The sequence below is a fragment of the Saccopteryx bilineata genome, chromosome 2 (genome assembly GCF_036850765.1).
Source record: "Saccopteryx bilineata isolate mSacBil1 chromosome 2, mSacBil1_pri_phased_curated, whole genome shotgun sequence".
NCBI lineage: Eukaryota > Metazoa > Chordata > Mammalia > Chiroptera > Emballonuridae > Saccopteryx > Saccopteryx bilineata.
This window is the reverse complement of record NC_089491.1, coordinates 76,770,468-76,791,192: the sequence shown is the minus strand read 5'-3', so window position 1 is coordinate 76,791,192 and position 20,725 is coordinate 76,770,468. Positions and strand designations below refer to the sequence as shown.

Below are 20,725 nucleotides of genomic sequence, written 5' to 3'. Positions count from 1 at the left end.
CCAGGCTGACGCTCTACCACTGAGCCAACCGGCTAGGGCCTTAAATTGTTTTTTATTACACAAGAACATCAGAAAAGCAAATGACAAGTCAAAGAAAGTTGTTTGATTATGCAAATGAGATGCAAAACCAACTTTTATTTCACTAATGAAAATGCACTATACAAAAGGCTGAAAGTACTGGAGTATCTGCACATCTCCTAATCCCCTAAAATTTTTGTGAGCAGTGTATAAAAATAACTCAATATGGACCAAAGGCTTAACTAACACCTACAACCACAAAACTCTTAAAAGAAAACATGAGGGAAAATATCCAAGCATTGAATATGGTGATGTTTTCTTAAATATGACACCAATTGCACAGATAATAAAAGAACAAATAAAGTGACTTTCATCAAATTTTAAAATGTTTGTATATCAAAGGACACTATCAAGAGAGTAAGAGAAAATATTTTAAAATCATATATAATATATGGCAAGGGTCCAATATCCAGAATATATGAAGAACTCTTACAATTCAACAACAAAGACAAAACTCAATTAAAAAATTAAGAAAGGCCTGACCACGCAGTGGTGCAGTGGATAGAGTGTTGGACTGGGATGCGGAAGACCCAGGTTCAAGACCCCAAGGTCGCCAGCTTGAGTGCGGGCTCATCTGGCTTGAGCAAAAAAAAAAAGCTCTCCAGCTTGGACCCAAGGTCGCTGGCTCAAGCAAGGGGTTACTCAGTCTGCTGAAGGCCCACGGTCAAGGCACAAATGAGAAAGCAATCAATGAACAACTAAGGTGTCGCAATGAAAAACTGATGATTGATGCTTCTCATCTCTCTCCGTTCCTGTCTGTCTGTCCCTATCTATCCCTCTCTCTGACTCTCTCTGTCCCCGTTTAAAAAAAAAATTAAAAATTTTAATAGACATTTCTCCAAAGAAGATATACAAATAATCAATAAATACATGAAAAGATACCCAACATCACTAATCATTAGGGAAAAGCAAGTCAAAGACATAACAAGATACCACTTCACACCCAATAGCATGGCTATTATCAATAACTAGAAAATAACAAGTGTTGACAAGAATGTGGAGAAATTACATCCTCCCTTCATTGCTGATGGGAAGGTAATATGATGGAGCCACGGTAGGAAACAGTTTGGTGGTTCCTCAAAATGTTAAAACAGAATTACCACATGACCAAACAATTGCACTCCTAGGTATATACTGAAAAGAACTGAAAACAGACTCAGATACTTGGACACTAATGTTCACAAAAGCATTATTTAGAATAGCCAAAAGGTGGGAAAAAACCAAATGTCCATCAAAGATGGATGAACATACAATCGAATATTATTCAGGTACCAAAAGGAATGAAGTTCTGATACAAGCTACAGCATAGATGAGCCTTTAAAAATATAATGCTAAGTAAAATAAGCCAAACACAGAACAAATATAGCATGATTCCACTTACCGCATTTCCCCATGTATAAGACGCACTTTCTCCTGAAATATTTGGGGTCTAAAAACTGAGTGCATCTTATACAGTGGATGTGGTGTTTGTTTTTTTTTGTTTGTTTTTTTACAGAGAGAGAGTCAGAGAGAGGGACAGACAGACAAGAATGGAGAGAGATGAGAAGCATCAATTATCAGTTTTTCACTGCAATCAACACCTTAGTTATTCATTGATTGCTTTCTCATATGTGCCTTTGCCATGGGCTACAGCAGACCGAGTAACCCCTTGCTCGAGCTAGCAACCTTGAGTTCAAGCTGGTGAGCTTTGCTCAAACCAGATGAGCCCGTGCCCAAGCTGGCGATCTCGGGGGTCTGGAACCTGGGTCCTCCGCATCCCAGTCCGATGCTCTATCCACTGCGCCACCGCCTGGTCAGGCCGATGTGGGGTTTTTTTACTTGCATTTCTCACTTTTTCATGCTTGCTTTTGCGCTCATTGTTGAAGACAGTGATTCATCATCTTTATTATATGCGGCTTAAGTGTCTGTTTGTCGCCTATAGCTTATTGGTTGCTTGCGTAACTGTACTAGCCAATGGGGTGAAGTTGCCACGGCATTCAAATAGTCCCGCCTTCTGGCATGCCACCTCACAAATTGAGGTTAAAGATTGGAGCAATTATTATGCTGTTAAGAAATCTTAACACCAGAAGGGGTCTTTGCAATGGTACAAGACTAGAGGTTCTCCAATTGAAAAATAATGTCATAATAGCTAAGTCTTTGACTGGCTCCTCTAAAGGTGAAATACATGTCATTCCAAGAATTGATTTGGCTCCATCTCAAACAGGGTTGCCGTTTCAATTGAGACGTAGACAATTTCCTGTAAAACTTGCCTTTGCTATGACCATCAATAAGTCTCAGGGCCAAATGCTTAAGCGTGTTGGCATTTTTTTACCTGAGCCTGCATTTGGACACGGTCAACTTTATGTTGCCTGTTCAAGAGTTCGTGAAAGAACGGACATAAAATTAAAAATAATTGATGGTCCTCTGCAAGGTGAGCTTAAAAATGATGGAAAGATCTACACAAGAAATGTTGTGTACAAAGAGATCTTTGACATGTGAATTAACATTTTATTATTTAAATCACCTTTATTTATTGAACTAGCAGTGGCTCTTAAGAAATGTACCGCCAGTGGTTTCCTTCATTGCACTCTACTTTAAGCAATTAAGCAAGTAGAAGGGGGAAACCCCGTGGGGCAGTAAGCAAAGAGGCGTCCTCGCCGCCTGCCCTGGGTAATTCAGTTTGAATTAGCAGACACCTCTGCACAAATCATTTTAATTACAATTTATAATATCTAGAACAGCGGTCATTTCGTATGACCGCTGGGCTTTCTAGTAAGACATAGATGAGAACAAGCTAATGGATGGGAGTTTTGACAATGATAAGTTGTATGAATTTTATGATGAAGAAAACCTGAGTTCAATAACTTCATGTAATACATTTTTTTCAAATTTTAGGCCCCAAAATTAAGATGCGTCTTATACATGGGATTGTCTTATACATGTGGAAATACGGTATATAAAGTATTTATAATAAGCAAATTCATATAGAGAGAATATAGAACATAGGTTATTAGGGGTAGAGGATAAGAAAATGGGGAGTTATTTAATGGGTATAAAATTTGTTTGGGATGATGGAAGATTCTGGTGATGATTACAAAGCACTGTGAATACACATGACACTTAAATAAAAATTTAAAAGTAGTTAAAACAGGCCCTAGCCCTGGCCGGGTTGGCTCAGCGGTAGAGCCTCGGCCTAGCGTGCAGAGGACCTGGGTTTGATTCCCGGCCAGGGCACACAGGAGAAGCGCCCATTTGCTTCTCCACCCCTCCGCCGCGCTTTCCTCTCTGTCTCTCTCTTCCCCTCCCGCAGCCAAGGCTCCATTGGAGCAAAGATGGCCCGGGCGCTGGGGATGGCTCTGTGGCCTCTGCCCCAGGCGCTAGTGGCTCTGGTCGCAACATGGCGACGCCCAGGATGGGCAGAGCATCGCCCCCTGGTGGGCAGAGCGTCGCCCCTGGTGGGCGTGCCGGGTGGATCCCGGTCGGGCGCATGCGGGAGTCTGTCTGACTGTCTCTCCCTGTTTCCAGCTTCAGAAAAATGAAAAGAAAAAAAAAACAAAAAAAAAAACAGGCCCTAGCTGGCTGGCTCAGTGGATGGAGCATTGGCCTGGCATATGGACATCCTGGGTTTGATTCCTGGTCAGGGCACACAAAAGAAGCGACCATCTGCTTATCTTATCCTCCCTCTTACCCTCCAAGAGCTAATGGCTCCACTGGTTCAAGCACTCAGCCCCAGGTGCTGAGGACAGCTTGGTTGGTCTGAGGGCATCAGCCTCAGTTACTAAAAATAGCTCGACTGCTTACAGAATTGGGCCCAGATGTGGGTTGCTCGGTGGATCCCAGTTGGAGTGCATGCAGAAGTCTGTCTTACTATCTCCTCTACTATCACTTAAAAAGAAAAAAAAATGGTTAAAAACTGTAAATTTTGTTACATATATATTTTAAAAATATGTTATATAAATTTTAACACACAAAAAAACGTGGGAGAGACAATAAATGCTTCTATACACTATTAAGTGCCCAATACCATGCCTGGTACATAGTAGGTTTTCAAGAATATGTACTGAGTAAACTCACTGTATCTACTAACACTTAATTCCTCATTACTCATCTTCCTAAATTTTTCTAAGGATTTTACATAAGATATGATGTATTAGGAAAAAAAGTGGTTAAACCAAAATCAGGAGCAGAATAAAAATACCAGGAATAGGGAGGTGATAAGGCATGAATTTAGCCAAACACAGAGACCAAGACCAAATTAAATGCTAAAATAAAGACCAAGATTTGAAAGTAAACTATTTTCATCATTTGAATTGTAAGGGCCTTTTTCTCCTGCTATTTCCCAGTCCCAATCAAGCTTCTCTAGTTTGCTTTCAACTAAGCATATCCAATATAAAGCCACTATCCAACCATCACACACACTCACCCAATGACAGAGGATACTGTTTCATGGGAAAAGGTGGAAAAGGTGAAAAAGGTGAGACTTACCATTTCGTAATCAAATGTTTCTTGTCTGGAGACCCGGTCTATTGTTATTGTTTCTTCCCGGTGTTCCAAAACCCTCTTTCTAACCCTGTTATAGATACAAGAAAAATCAAACCTCAACATTCTTGACTCGGGCTTCAAACACATCTTTAATATTTAATTTTTTTATTTTGAACTAATTTTAAATTTAAAGAAAAGCTGCAAAAACAGTAGCTGCAAAAATAGTACAGAGCTGCCTGACCAGGCGGTGGTGGCACAGTGGATAGAGTGTCGACTGGGATGTGGAAAACCCAGGTTTGAGACCCCAAGGTCGCCAGCTTGAGCGCAGGCTCATCTGGTTTGAGCAAAGCTCACCAGCTTGGACCCAAGGTCACTGGGTTGAGCTTTTGGGTTACTCGGTCTGCTGAAGATCCACGGTCAAGGCACATATGAGAAAGCAACCAATAAACAACTAAGGTGTCACAATGAAAAACTGATGATTGATGCTTCTCATCTCTCTCTGTTCCTGCCTGACTCTCCCTATCTGTCTCTCTCTCTCTGTCTCTGTAAAAAAAAAAAAAAAAAAAAAAAAAAAAAAAAAGTACAGAGCTCCCCTGTATTGCTCAATTGGCTTCCCATATGTTAACATCTTACATGATCATAGAATAATTATCAAGACCAGGTAGTTAATGTTAATACAGTGTTAACTATATACCTTTTTGGAACTTCACAAATACTTAAATTTAATGCATTTTTTTTCTGTCCCAGTGTGCAAGGACACCACACTGCATTTCTTCCTTCTCCCCTTTCCTCCAGTCTTTTACAGTTCTGCAGTTTCTCCTTGTCTTGTAATCTTGACACTTCTGAAGAGCTCTAATCTATTTTGTGGAGTGTCCTTCAATTTGGGTTTGACTGCTATTCCCTCATGATTGAAGGAAGCCTATATATTTTGGCAAGAATACCAGAAGAATGATGTCTTTCAATGTATCATCATGAGGTTCATGATGTTAACAGTCTTATTACTGACAATGTTTACCTTGTCTGCCAGGTTCCTACACTTGAAAGATACTTTCCCTTTGTATTTCATAAGTATTTGGGGGAGACACTTTAAAACTATGCAAATCGCCTGACCTGTGGTGGCACAGTGGATAGAGCCTTGACCTGGTGGGGCAAGGTCACTGGTTCAAGACCCCAGGTTTGCTTGGTCAAGGAGCCATAGGATCAGGGGTCCCCAAACTTTTTACACAGGGGCCAATACACTGTCCCTTACTGTTGGAGGGCCGGACTATAAAAAAAACTATGAACAAATCCCTGTGCACACCGCACATATCTTATTTTAAAGTAAAAAAACAAAACAGGAACAAATACAATATTTAAAATAAAGAACAAGTAAATTTAAATCAACAAACTGACCAGTATTTCAATGGGAACTATGGGCCTGCTTTTGGCTAATGAGATGGTCAATGTCTGGTTCCACATTTGTCACTGCTAGCCGTAACAAGTCCCACGTCACCAGAAGAAGTACTGTACGTGAGCGACGCCGCCACATACAGTACTCCACTGACCACCAATGAAAGAGGTGCCCCTTCCAGAAGTGCGGCAGGGCCAGATAAATGGCCTCAGGGGGCCACATGCGGCTTGCAGGCCGCAGTTTGGGGACCCCTGCCATAGATGAATAACTAAAGTGAAGCAACTATGATTTTGCTCCCTCTACCTCTCTCTCTCCCTTTCTAAAAATCAATGAATAAAATCTTAAAAAAAACCCAACAAACTATGCAAATCTTGTTTCTTCCCAAACTTTCATCCAGAAATTTTAGCATTCACAGTATATTTTGTCTGCAACATTTATTACTATAGTTTATGCCTACTGGTTCTTCTCTATTTCTCTCATTCTACATTCATTGATATCATGAGAAAGATCTGTCTCTTTCCTCCCATTTATTTATCCAATCATTTAAATTAGTATAAGCTCACAGATACTTATTTTATTATATAGGTTACAATCCAATACTATCATTTTGTTGCATAACCCTTTGAGCAGTACGAATGTTCATGTATGTTCTTGTGCCTAATGACCATCCAGAGTACGATCGTACAAAAATTTTTATTTTAAAAATGTGTAAGGCAACATTAAAAAGAGGCAAATGTGGCCCTGGCCGGTTGGCTCAGTGGTAGAGCGTCAGCCTGACGTGCAGGAGTCCTGGGTTCGATTCCTGGCCAGGGCACACAGGAGAAGCACCCATCTGCTTCTCCACCCCTCCCCCTCTCCTTCCTCTCTGACTCTCTCTTCCCCTCCCACAGCCAAAGCTCCACTGGAGCAAAGATGGCCCGGGCGCTGAGGATGGCTCTGTGGCCTCTGCCTCAGGCGCTAGAATAGCTCTGGTTGCGGCAGAGCGATGCCCCAAGATGGACAGAGCATCGGCCCCTGGTGGGCATGCCGGGTGGATCCCGGTTGGGAGCATGCGGGAGTCTGTCTGACTGCCTCCCCGTTTCCAGCTTCGGAAAAATACAAAAAAAAAAAGAGGCAAATGTATGTTCTTCTTGTTTCCATAAATTGGTTATCAAACAAACATGATTTTAAGTTAATAAACTGGAACTGGAACTAATTTCATTTTTGAAAAACAAAAACAAAAAAACTCACTCCCAGGGGTCAGCAAGCATGAAAAAAACTCACTACTCAAAGGGTTAAAGCGTTCTAGCTTTGGCCATTAGAAGCTTCCTCAAGTTGGCACCTGTTTTTTTCAACAAGCCATCATTTTTTTCTTTTTTATAATATGTTCTTACTCTTTGGCACCATAAGAGGCTCAAGGACTAAGGCTCATCATCTTCCTCCATTTTCCTATCTCAGTCCTGGAATCAAACACTTCTACTGGGAGCCCTAATCCCTTAATCGGAGAAAGGTGCTTAGAGAGCAGCGCCTGAGCAGTAGGCATCGTCATCGTTACTGCAGTCACTGCTTCTGGGTTTCTCAGCAGAGAGGCAGGAAGCACATATGTATACACATGTACAAATATCTGCATTTCTGTGTTTTTCTATCTGTTATGTATTTTAAACCATGAATTAATAATGATACTTTCAATCCCAAACTAAAATCACAGGATTTTAGTCTTCGATCTTTCGTTGTTTATAATTTCTTTCTCCACAAATGAGAAACCCAACTCCTATTATTTAAAATCCATTATTTTCAGAATTGCTAACCCACACCCCTGTAAGAAATACTGACTCATGAAGAGTTCTTTTTGTTTTCAGCCTTACAAAACTGAATCAATATATGCTTTTGCACAGTGCTCAGATTAGTTCTTTCTTCCCCTTTCTCTTCAATGTAATTACGTTATTCATTTGTAACACAGGCTCACTTGTTGGTTTTGTATTCTATTTTGGGTTGCCCAACCCACATCCTGACTGGTTTCAATTGTCTGATTACTTCTGGAGCATGTGAAAGTGTGAAACATTACTATGGTTCTAAGAGTCAAAATTATAAAAAATATACTTTGTCATTTCCTCTGTCCCTACTAACCCTTCCCCATTCCCTCCTTACTTTCTACCCCCAGAGGCAACTAGTCTCTATAGTTCTGGTTTATCCCTACCATTTCTTTTGTTCAAATAAGCAGGTATCTATGTATTTTCTTATATTCCTTTCTGTATCTGTCTGAGTTCAGTTAGGAGGAAAAAAAGTAAACAGTAATTTGAACAGAGAAAACAACCTAAGAATTATTAACTTTAGCTTGACCTTTGGTGGCACAGTGGATAAAGTGTGGACCTGGAATGCTGAGGTCACTGGTTCAAAACCCTGGTCTCACCAGGTCAAGGCACATCAGACGCAACCACTATGAAATGATGCTTCCCGTTCCTCCCCACCTTCTCCCTCTCTCTCTCTCCTCTCTCTAAAATCAATAAAATCTTTTAAAAAAAGTATTAACTTTAACAGAGGACTGGAGTAATGAGGGATTAGCAAGTAAGAAGCACAGAACTCTACAGAATACAGAAATAGTCAGACATAAGAGTACCCTATCCCTTAGTCTGAGAAAAGTGCCCAAGAAGTCTCCCTTTCCTATCCCCAGGACTGAGATCCAGACCTGTTGGAAAGGGCATGGCTGTACTCACTGAATGGCAGAAAAGCCACTACGGTGCACCATCAGTGAGTCCTGCTGGAAAACCACCCTCAAGAGTGCCAGAAAAAGCTCGTTAGGGGAAATGTCCGTGGGAGTGGGGTGGCAGGGAAAGCTGCTGGGGGATGGGTGCTAATGTCTGGTGGGCACTCCAGGAACTGAGTACTGGGGAAGCTGTATGCACTGCAGAATCCAGCACAATGAACCAGGAAGCAAAACTCTTCCTGCAGTCTGTGCCCTTTATTGACAAAACTTAACACTGTCAGTTGGCAAAGGAAAAACTTTAGAGCAGACAAAAAAAAAAAAAGTAAATCTGTAAATAAGAAACATTAAAATGACACCTGTCAAACATTCTTTTGTACATAAAGGGCAGCATATGTTTTGGGGCTTTGCTTTTTTCATTTACCAGTATTTCCTAGCAATCACTCTATATAGGTTCATCCTTCCTCATCATTAAGTATAGCTGCAGAGTAACACTGTGCTGTGTGGATGGTTTATAGTTTATTCAACATTCCCCTTTGTATGTATATTTACAGTATTACAACTATTTTGCAATTATAAATAATGTTGTAATTAATACAACATATATGATGTATTTTCATAATGTTCGAGATATATCTTCAGTATAGATTGCTAGAATTGGGGCTACTAGGTCAAGAGGTATGTACTTATGTAATTCTGTTTGGCACTACCAAATTTCTCTAAAGAAGGGTTGCAACAATTTGTATTTCCATCAGCAATGTATAAAAAAAATATTTGCCTGTTTCCCCAGAGCCTCATCAAAAGAAGTACCGTATTTTTAATAGTGCCATAGTGAGGAAAGGTATCTCAGGGCCATTTAATTTGCATTTCTCTAATTATGAGTATGTATGAACATTTTTTCATGTCTGTGAATATTTTTTATGTGTGAATTGTTGGCTCATGTCTTTTCCCCATTTTTTATTGAGTTTTTGGTCTCTGCCCCCCTACTTTTAAGGTCTAATATCAAGGGTGGGGCAAAAGTAGGTATATAGTTATCTGTATGGAAAATAATACAATAAATAACAATATAAGAATAAACTCTGTTTCATGTTCTCACACTTTTGCCCTACCCTTTAATTAGGGTTATTAGCTCTTGTTGTATGTTTTATTTTCTCTAAGTCTGATCTTGAATTTTCTCTTCTATTCACTCCACTGGCCATTTTGGCCATTCAGAGGTAGTACTCACTGTTTTTTGTTTTCTTTTTTTAGCAAGAAAGAGCAAGAGCGAGAGAGAGAGAGAGAGAGACAGACAGACAGGAAGGGAGAGAGATGAGAGGCATCAACTCATAGTTGCAGCATCTTAGTTGTTCATTGATTGCCTCTCATACAGCCTTGACGGGGGTGGGGACAAGGGGTAGCTGAGCCAGTGACCGTTTGCTCAAGCCAGCGACCATGGTGTCATGTCATTGATGCCATGCTCAAGCTGATGATTTCAGAGTTTTGAACCTGGGTCCTCAGAGTCCCATTTTGACACTCTATCCATTCAGCCACTGCCTGATCAGGCCCTACTGTTTTAATTATAAAGACTTTGTAGTAAATTCTAACATCTGGTAAAATTACTATGCTCTCACAATCCACACCCCCATAATTTTTCCTAGTTATTACTGCATATATTCCATATGAATTTTATTATTAGCCTGTCTAGCTCCATAAAATAATATTATACTTCTAGTATTTTTGTTAGGATTGCACTTTATTCACAAATTAACTTAGAAAAAACTGACATCATTATAATAGTTAATATTCTAGAAGAACAAAGGATATTTTTCAAGTCTTTTTGGGTTTTTCAGGAGTGTTTTAAAATTTTCTTTACCTAAATTTTACACATTTCGTGTTAAATTCATTCCTAAGAATTTAACCTTCTCTTTGATTACTGTAAATGGGATTTTCCCTACCCTTCTGTCCTCTAATTGTTTACTGTTTGTATATATAAAGGTTATTTTTGTTTTGTTTTGTATTTTTCCGAAGTTAGAAGTGAGGAGGCAGAGACAGACTCCACATGAGCCTGACCGGGATCCACCCGGCATGCCCACCAGGGGGCGATGTTTGGCCCCTTTGGGGCTTTGCTCCACAGCAATTGGAGCCATTCTAGCGCCTGAGGCGGAGGCTATAGAGCCATCCTCAGCGCCTGGGTAAACTTGGCTCCAATGGAGCCTTGGCAGCAGGAGGGGAAGAGAGAGTTAGAGAGAAAGGAGAGGGGGAAGGGTGGAGAAGCAGATAGGCGCTTCTCCTGTGTGCTCTGGCCAGGAATTGAACTCGGTAATTCCACACACAGGGCCAATGCTCTACCACTGAGCCAGCCAGCCAGCCAGGGCCAAGGCTATTGTTTTTTATATATCAATTTTGTATCCTGCTATCACATGAAATTATTGCTCTTCATGTTTCATGCCTGTTTGAGCACTGATTTCTTCAGAATTTTCCAGGTATACTATTATAACATTTGCAAACAGTGCTAGTTTTTTGTTTTTTTTTATCTACTCCTATATCTCTGATTTTTCTTGCCAAATTACATAGTTGATACCTGTAGCGCAATGTTGCAAAGTAGTAAAGATAATAGACATGCTTGCTTTGTTCCAGGTCTGAGTAGAAATGCCTGTTCACTTCTCTATTAAATAAGACATTAGCTTTACATCTAAAGTATATATACTTTACCATGTTAGAAGAGTAATAACCCTAAAATTTCCATTTCCATGAGAGTTTTTATCATGAATGGATACTGAATTCTGTTAAAGTCTTTCTTAGCATCTCTGGAAATTATCAAATGGTTTTCCCCCTTAGATTAATTAATATACTATATATTATTAATAGATGTTCTAAGATTGAACCAACTTAGTTGGTCTTGGTATATTGTTTTCTTAATATGGTGTTGGATTGTTTACAAATATTTTCTGTGTGTTGAATGATCTGGTCTCAAGTTTTCTTTTTTTTAAAAAGATTTTAATTATTGATTTTTAGAGAGAGGAGAGAGAAAGAAAGGTGGGAGTCGGCAGAGCGGGAAGCATCAAGTCATAGTAGTTTCTCATATGTGCCTTGTCTGGGTAAGCCTGAAGGTTTCGAACCAGCCATCACAGCATTCCAGCTTGATGCTTCATCCACTGCACCACCACAGGTCAGGCAAATTTTCTTTCTGTGTGATGTCTTTAAGTATCAGCGTTATGTTCGCTTCCTATAAAGAATTAAGAAGTTTTTTGTTGTTTTTTCCTTTTCAAGTTCCTATAACCTTAGCATTATCTGGTTCTTGAATGTCTGATAGAATTCTCCCGTGAAACTATCCTGACCTAGAATTTTTGTGGGAGAGTTCCTCAAATAACTTTCTCAGTTTTTCTTTGAAAACTGGTCTACTTAATTTTCTGACTATAATATGGCTAATTTCAGTAATCTGTATTCCCTAGGAAATTATCTATTTCACCTGTATTTTCAAATTTATTTCTATAGAGCAGGACTCAGTAAACCTTTCCTTTTTAAAGGGCCAAAAAGTAAAATTTTTTTTTCCTGAAGTGAGAAGCAGGGAGGCAGAGAGGCAGATTCCCGCATGCGCCCGACCAGGATCCACTGGCATGCCCACTAGGGCAGGGGTCACCAAACTATGGCCCACGGGCCACATGCAGGCCTCTGAGGCCATTTATCCGGCCCCCGCTACACTTCTCGAAGACGCACCTCTTTCATTGGTGGTCAGTGAGAGAAGCATAGTTCCCATCGAAATACTGGTCAGTTTGTTTATTTAAATTTACTTGTTCTTTATTTAAATATTGTATTTGTTCCCATTTTGTTTTTTTACTTTAAAATAAGATATGTGCAGTGTGCATAGGGATTTATTCATAGTTTTTTTTATAGTCCGGTCCTCCAACGGTCTGAGGGACAGTGAACTGGCCCCCTGTATAAAAAGTTTGGGGACCCTTGCACTAGGGGGTGATGCCAGTGGATCACCTCTGATGCTCTGCCCATCAGAGGTGTTGCTCTGTTGCAACTGGAGCCATTCTAGCGCCTGAGGTAGAGGCCATGGAGCCGTCCTCAGCTCCTGGACCAACTCTACTCCAGTAGAGCCTTGGCTGCAGGAGGGGAAGAGAGAGAGAGAGAGAGAGAGAAAGGAGAGGGGGAAAGGTGGAGAAGAAGATGGGTGCTTCTCCTCTTTGCCCTGGCCAGGCATCAACCCCGGGACTTCCACATGCTGGGTCAACACTCTACCCACTGATCCAAACAGCCAGGGCTCTAAAAAGTAAATATTTTAGGTTGTAAGCCATATTATCTATTTCACAGCTACTCAAGTTGCCATTATAGAACAAAAGCAGCCATAGCCAATATGTAAAAACAAAAACAAAAACAAAACAAAACAGGGGCCCTGGCCGGTTGGCTCAGTGGTAGAGTGTCGGCCTGGCGTGCGGAGGTCCCGGGTTCGATTCCAGGCCAGAGCACACAGGAGAAGCGCCCATCTGCTTCTCCACCCCTCCCCCTCTCCTTCCTCTCTGTCTCTCTCTTCCCCTCCCGCAGCAAGGCTCCATTGGAGCAAAGATGGCCTGGGCGCTGGGGATGGCTCCTTGGCCTCTGCCCCAGGTGCTAGAGTGGCTCTGGTCGCGACAGAGCGACACCCCGGAGAGGCAGAGCATCACCCCCTGGTGGGCAAAGCGTAGCCCCCTGGTGGGCGTGCCGGGTGGATCCTGGTTGGGTGAATGCGGGAGTCTGTCTGACTGTCTCTCCCCGTTTCCAGCTTCAGAAAAATACAAAAAAAACCTCCAAAAAAACAAAAAAAAACAGGGAGACAAGATGGCGATGGAGTAGGCAGACGTACCAACTACCACCTCCCAGAACCAAAGTGGATTACAAACTAATTTTAAGAACTCTCATCTGGAAAAACCTACTTTGGACTAAACTAAGAGGACTCTTCAACCAAGGAACACTGAGGAAGTCACATTGAGACTGGTAGGAAAAGTGGAAATGTGGAAAGGGCTGTCCAACTTCCCGGAGCGAAAAGCAGCCGGGAGAGACTTGCATGGCAGAAAGTGAGTTTAGCAGAGAGGGGAGGATCCAGATCAAAGGAGAAAAAGAATATAGCAAAAGAGAAATACAGTTTTAAAGAATAAAATGGCAATAAACAACTACATATCAATAATAACCTTAAATGCAAATGGATTAAATGATCCAATCAAAAGACATAGGGTAGCTGCCTCGATAAGAAAACAGGACCCAGCCCTGGCCGGTTTGCTCAGTGGTAGAGCGTCGGCCTGGCATGCGGGAGTCCCAGGTTCTATTCCCGGCCAGGGCACACAGGAAAAGCGCCCATCTGCTTCTCCACCCCTAACCCTCTCCTTCCTCTCTGTCTCTCTCTTCCCCTCCCGCAGCCAAGGCTCCATTGGAGCAGTGTTTGCCCAGGCGCTGAGGATGGCTCTGTGGCCTCTGCCTCAGGCACTAGAATGGCTCTGATTGTGGCAGAGCAACGCCCCAAGAGCATCGCCCCCAGGTGGGCGTGCCGGGTGGATCCCAGTCGGGCGCATGCGGGAGTCTGTCTGACTGCCTCCCTGTTTCCAATTCAGAGAAATACACACACACACAAAAAAAATTTTTTTTAAAAAAAGGACCCATACATATGCTGTCTACAAGAGACACATCTTAAATCAAATAATGCACATAGACTGAAGGTAAAAGGATGGAAAAAATATTTCATGTAAACAGAAATGAAAAAAAGCTGGGGTAGCAATACTTATATCAGACAAAATGGACTTTAAAACAAAGGCTATAGTAAGAGATAAAGAAGGTCACTACATAATGATAAAGGGAGCAATCCAACAGGAAGATATAACTGTTATAAATATCTGCGCACCTAATATAGGAGCACCTAAATATATAAAGCAGACTTTGATGGATTTAAAGGGTGAGATCAACAGCAATATTATAATAGTAGGGGGTTTCAATACCCCACTAACATCACTAGATAGATCCTCAAGAAAGAAAATTAACAAAGAAACAACAGACTTAAAGGACATACTAGATCAACTTGATTTTATAGATATCTTCAGAACCTTTCACCCTAAAGCAACAGAATATATATTCTTTTAAGTGCTCATGGTACATTCTATAGGATAGACCACATGTTAGGGCACAAAAGCAGTCTCAACAAATTTAAGAAGATTGAAATCATATCGAGCACTTTCTCTGATCAAAAAGGCATGAAAGTAGAAATCAAACACAACACAAAAACTGAAACGAGCACTTTCTCTGATCACAATGGCATGAAACTAGAAATCAACCACAACAGAAAAACTGAAAAATACTCAAACACTTGGAAACTAAACAGCATGTTATTAAATAACGAATGGGTTAACAATGAGATCAAAGAATAAAAAAATTCCTAGAAACGAACGATAATGAGCATACATCAATTCAAAATTTATGGGACACAGCAAAAGTAGTCCTGAGAGGGAAGTTCATAGCATTAAGGCATACCTCAAGAAGCTAGAAAAAGCTCAAACAAACAACTTGACCCTGCATCTAAAAGAAATAGAAAAAGAACAGCAAGTAAAGCCCAGAGCTAGTAGAAGGAAGAAAATAATAAAGATCAGAACAGAAATAAAAGACATAGAGGCTAAAGAAACAATACAGAGGATCAATGAAACCAGGAGCTGGTTCTTTGAAAAGGTAAACAAGATCAATGAACCTTTAACCAGATTCACCAAGAAAAAAAGAGAGAGGACTCAAATAAATAAAATTAGAAAGGAGAGTGGAGAAATAACAACTGACACAACAGAAATACAAAACATTGTAAGAAAATACTATGAAGAACTGTACACCAAAAAACTAGATAACCTAGATGAAATGGACAAATTCCTTGAAACATATAATCTTCCAAAAATTAATCTGGAAGAATCAGAAAACCTAAACAGTCCAATTACAACAAATGAGATCGAAACAGTTATCAAAAAACTCCCAACAAAGAAAAGTCCTGGGCCTGATGGCTTCACAAGTGAATTCTACCAAATATTCAAAGAAGAACTAACTCCTATCCTTCTCAAGCTATTTCAAAAAATTCAAGAGGAAAGAAGAAGACTTCCAAGCTCCTTTTATGAGGCGAGCATAATTCTGATTCCAAAACCAGGCAAAGACAACACAAAGAAAGAAAATTATAGGCCAATATCCCTGATGAATTTAGATGCTAAAATCCTCAACAAAATATTAGCAAACCGGATCCAGCAATATATGAAAAAAAAATCATACACCATGATCAAGTGGAATTTATTCTTGGGAGGCAAGGCTGGTACAATATTTGCAAATCAATCAATGTTATTCATCACATAAACAAAAGGAAGGAGAAAAACCACATGATAATTTCAATAGATACAGAAAAAGCATTTGATAAAATCCAGCACCCATTCATGATCAAAACTCTCAGCAAAGTGGGAATACAGGGAACATACCTCAACATGATAAAGGCTATCTATGACAAACCCACAGCCAACATCCTACTCAATGGGCAAAAATTAAAAGCAATCCCCTTAAGATCAGGAACAAGGCAGGGGTGCCCCCTTTCACCACTCTTATTCAACATAGTTCTGGAAGTCCTAGCCATAGCAATCAGACAAGAAAAAGAAATAAAAGGCATCCAAATTGGAAAAGAAGAAGTAAAACTATCATTATTTGCAGATGATATGATATTGTATATAGAAAACCCTAAAGTCGCAGTCAAAAAACTACTGGACCTGATAAATGAATTCAGCAAGGTGGCAGGATATAAAATTAATACTCAGAAATCAGAGGCATTTTTATACACTAACAATGAACTGTCAGAAAGAGAAATTAAGGAAGCAATCCCCTTCACCATTGCAACCAAAAAAATAAAGTACCTAGGAATAAATTTAACCAGGGAGATTAAAGACCTGTACTTGGAAAATTATAAAACATTGATAAAAGAAATCAGGGAAGATACAAACAAGTGGAAGCATATACTGCGCTCATGGTTAGGAAGAATAAACATCATTAAAATGTCTATATTATCCAAAGCAATTTATAAATTCAATGTAATACCAATTAAAATACCAATGACTTACTTCAAAGATATAGAACACATATTCCAAAAATTTATATGCAACCAAAAGAGAACACGAATAGCCTCAGCAATCTTGAAAAGGAAGAATAAAGTGGGAGGTATCACACTTCCAGATATCAAGTTATACTACAAGGCCACTGTACTCAAAACAGCCTGGTACTGGCATAAGAACAGGCATATAGATCAATGGAACAGAACTGAGAACCCGGAAATAAACCCACAGTTTTATGGACAACTGATATTTGACAAAGGAGGTAAGAGCATACATTGGAGTAAAGACAGCCTCTTCAACAAATGGTGTTGAAAAATTGGACAGCTACCTGCAAGAAAATGAAACTAGACCACCAACTTACACCATTCACAAAAAATAAACTCAAAATGGATAAAAGACTTAAATGTAAGCCATAAAACCATAAGCATCTTAGAAGAAAACATAGGCAGTAAGCTCTCTGACATCTCTCGCAGCAATATATTTGCCGATTTATCTCCATGGGCAAGTGAAATAAAAGACAGAATAAACAAATGGGACTATATCAAACTAAAAAGCTTCTGCACAGCTAAAGACAATAAGAACAGAATAAAAAGACAAACTACACAATGGGAGAATATATTGGACAATATGTCTGATAAGGGGTTAATAACCAAAATTTATAAAGAACTTGTAAAACTCAACACCAGGAAGACAAACAATCCAATCAAAAAATGGGCGAAAGAAATGAATAGACACTTCTCCAAAGAGGACATACAGATGGCCAATAGGCATATGAAAAAAATGTTCAACATCACTAATCATTAGAGAAATGCAAATTAAAACCACAATGAGATATCACCTCACACCAGTCAGAATGGCGCTCATCAACCAAACAACACAGAATAAATGCTGGCGAGGATGTGGAGAAAAGGGAACTCTCCTGCATTGCTGGTGGGAATGCAGACTGGTGCAGCTACTGTGGAAAACAGTATAGAGATTCCTCAAAAAATTAAAAATCGAACTGCCTTTTGACCCAGCTATACCACTGTTAGGAATATACCCCAAGAACACCACAGCACTGTTTGAAAAGAAGAAATGCACCCCCATGTTTATGGCAGCATTGTTCACAATAGCCAAGATCTGGAAACAGCCCAAGTGTCCATCAGTGAACGAGTGGATTAAAAAGCTTTGGTATATATATACTATGGAATACCACTCAGCCATAAGAAATGATGACATCAGCCTGATCTGTGGTGGCGCAGTGGATAAAGTGTCAACCTGGAAACGCTGAGGTTGCTGGTTCAAAACCCTGGGCTTGCCTGGTCAAGGTACATATGGGAGTTGATGCTTCCTGCCCCTCCCCCCTTCTCTCCCCCCCCCCCATAATGAATAAATAAAATCTTAAAAAAAAAAAAAGAAATGATGACATCAGATCATTTACAACAACATGGATGGACCTTGATAACATTATACTGAGCAAAATAAGTAAATCAGAAAAAACTAAGAACTATATGATTCCATACATAGGTGGGACATAAAAATGAGACTCAGAGTCGTGGACAAGAGTGTGGGGGTTACGGGGTGAGGGGGAGGAGAGGGAGGGGGTTGGGGGAGGGGAGGGGCACACAAAAAAACAGTTAGAAGGTGACAGAAGACAATTGGATTTTGGGTGAAGGGAATGCAGCATAATCAAATGTCAAAATAACCTAGAGATGGTTTCTCTGAACATATGCACCCTGATTTATCAATGTCACCCCACTAAAATTAATTTTAAAAAAAGGCACTGAAAACCCTATTGCTCTTTCCGACATCCTATTTGTGTGAAGCAGGATTTTCTGCAGTGACAGCAACCAAAACAAAATTACGGAATAGACTGGACATAAGCAACACACTTCCGGTGCCATTGTCTTCCATTACCCCTAGATGGGACCGTCTCATTGCAGAGAAACAAGTTCAGGGCTCCCACTGATTTAGCATTATGGTTGTTGAGAGATAGGCTACTTATCTCTCATTCTATATAAACATTATAATAAATAACTCTTAACTTACAATATTCATAACATGGTGAGTTGTATTTTTCATGCACTTAATATTTGTTTTTGTGTTGTATCTTATTTTTAAGGCATGTTTAAACGTTACCATAGTGACTGGAAAGTGTTTGGAGGCAGAGAGGATGTTACTCATGTTATGTTGTTGGTACAATGTTAAGAGGACGCTTCTAATAAAGTTGCATACGAGTACACAGTGAAAAAACAACAAAACAACAGTCTGACCTGTGGTGAGACAGTAGATAAGGCATCAACCTGGAATGCTGAGGTTACCAGTTCGAAACCCTGGGCTAGCCCAGTCAAGGCACATATAAGAAACAACTACTATGGGTTGCTGCTTCCCACTCTTCCCCTCTGCCACCCCCATTCTATCTCCTCTCTCTAAAATTAAAATTGATAACTAAAATCTTAAAAAAATATGCACAGCTGTTCCAATAAACCTTTATGTTAAGACAGGTGGCTAGTGGGCTGTCAAACCCTGCCAAAGTAGTCTCTTATAATTTGAAATACTTGTTCCAATGGTTATTTCTCTCAAGTTTTTACATTCGTGCTTTCTTCAATTTTTTTCTTAAGTTACCCACTGATTTACTTATTTTGCTAGTTATTTCAAAAAGCCAAGTTTTTTATTAGATCCATCTTTTTCTATTCTTTTTCTCATGAATTTCTGCTTTTATCACTATTAATTCCTTCCTTATAGTTCCTTTATTTTAGTTTTCTGAGCTGGAAATTTAATTCATTTATTTTTATTTTTTCACTTTTAATAGATTGTTTAGGGCAATAGATTTCCTTCTAATCACTGCTTTAAATGTATTCCTTGTTTTCTGGTATGTAGTGTTTTCAATGTCACTATTTCTTTAAAATGCTGTCAGTTCAGAGCGTTCTTCCCTTTTGTACATGTGTTAATAAGTTTTAAGATCTCCAAGTGGAACAACCGGATTTTTGTTTTTTTAGGAACCTCTAATTTTATTACATTGTGATCAAGACAGTGTTGTTTGTGGTATTTCTACTTTGTGGTAGTTATTGGTATTTCCTTTGTGACCTATATATAATCAATTTCTGTGAATGTGACTGGAGGTCTCTATTATTGGGTTGTAAATTGTGTGTGTGTGTGTATAACTCCCATATCTTATAAAACATATCCTATTATGTTGTTTAGAGCTTTTATCTCACTTATGTTTTTCTTTTCATTTGATCTGTCTTGTGCTGAGATTGGTATATTAAAGTGTCCTATTGCTTGTGTCTCTCAGTATGTTTCCTTGCAGTTTTGTTTTATGAAGTTGGCTGCTGCTATTTTATTTATTGTCACTCTAACAAAGAGGTGCTTTCTATTTTTTTTTAGTTATTTGTTTTGGTGGTTAGGTAACAGCTCTCCAATTTTGTGGTTTTCTTTTTCTTGAAGGACTCTAAAGTTCCCCTTTATCATCCTTTAAATCAGTGTTTTCAACCTTTTTACACTTCGGTACCAGTGAAAATAGGAAAACTGTTTTGGAGACCACTAAGGTAGAAATCACCCTGAGCATAAGCAAATTCGACTAAGATCACTGGGTCTATAATCTTCATACAACATCAGCAGGGTTAACTCTCTTGCAGACTGGCAGGAAATTTCTGACAGACCAGTGATTGAAAAACACCACTTTAAACGATGCAGTGAATAGTGCTTTCTTGGCTAAAGAAATAAGAGGAAAGAATAATCTACCTGAAATTGTTATTGTACTAAAAGTCATATTGCTGAAGCTCTCAGAATAACATATACTTTTCAGTAGCACCCATGTAGTAATGGTTATCTCTCCTATTCCTAGGAATTAATCTCTTCTCTTTAGATAGTCAAAAATTTTTTTATAAATAAATTTTTATTAATTTTAATGGGGTGACATCAATAAACAGGGTACATATATTCAAAGAAAACATGTCCAGGTTATCTTGTCATTCAATTATGTTGCAAACCCATCACCCAAAGTCAGATTGTCCTCCATCACCCTCCATCTAGTTTTCTCTGTGCCCCTCCCCCCCTCCCTCCTTCTCC

At 39.6% G+C, this 20,725-nt stretch overlaps 1 protein-coding gene across 1 annotated transcript in view; it reads right to left on the bottom strand.

The window, feature by feature from the left end:
* The window catches only part of SNAPC3 (small nuclear RNA activating complex polypeptide 3), a 55,003-nt gene that overhangs the window by 28,785 nt on the left and 5,493 nt on the right, over window positions 1-20,725 (bottom strand). The window contains exon 3 of the mRNA XM_066257292.1: window positions 4,543-4,627. Within this exon, the coding sequence (XP_066113389.1) occupies window positions 4,543-4,627 (85 nt within the window). The remainder of the gene's footprint in view (window positions 1-4,542; window positions 4,628-20,725) is intronic.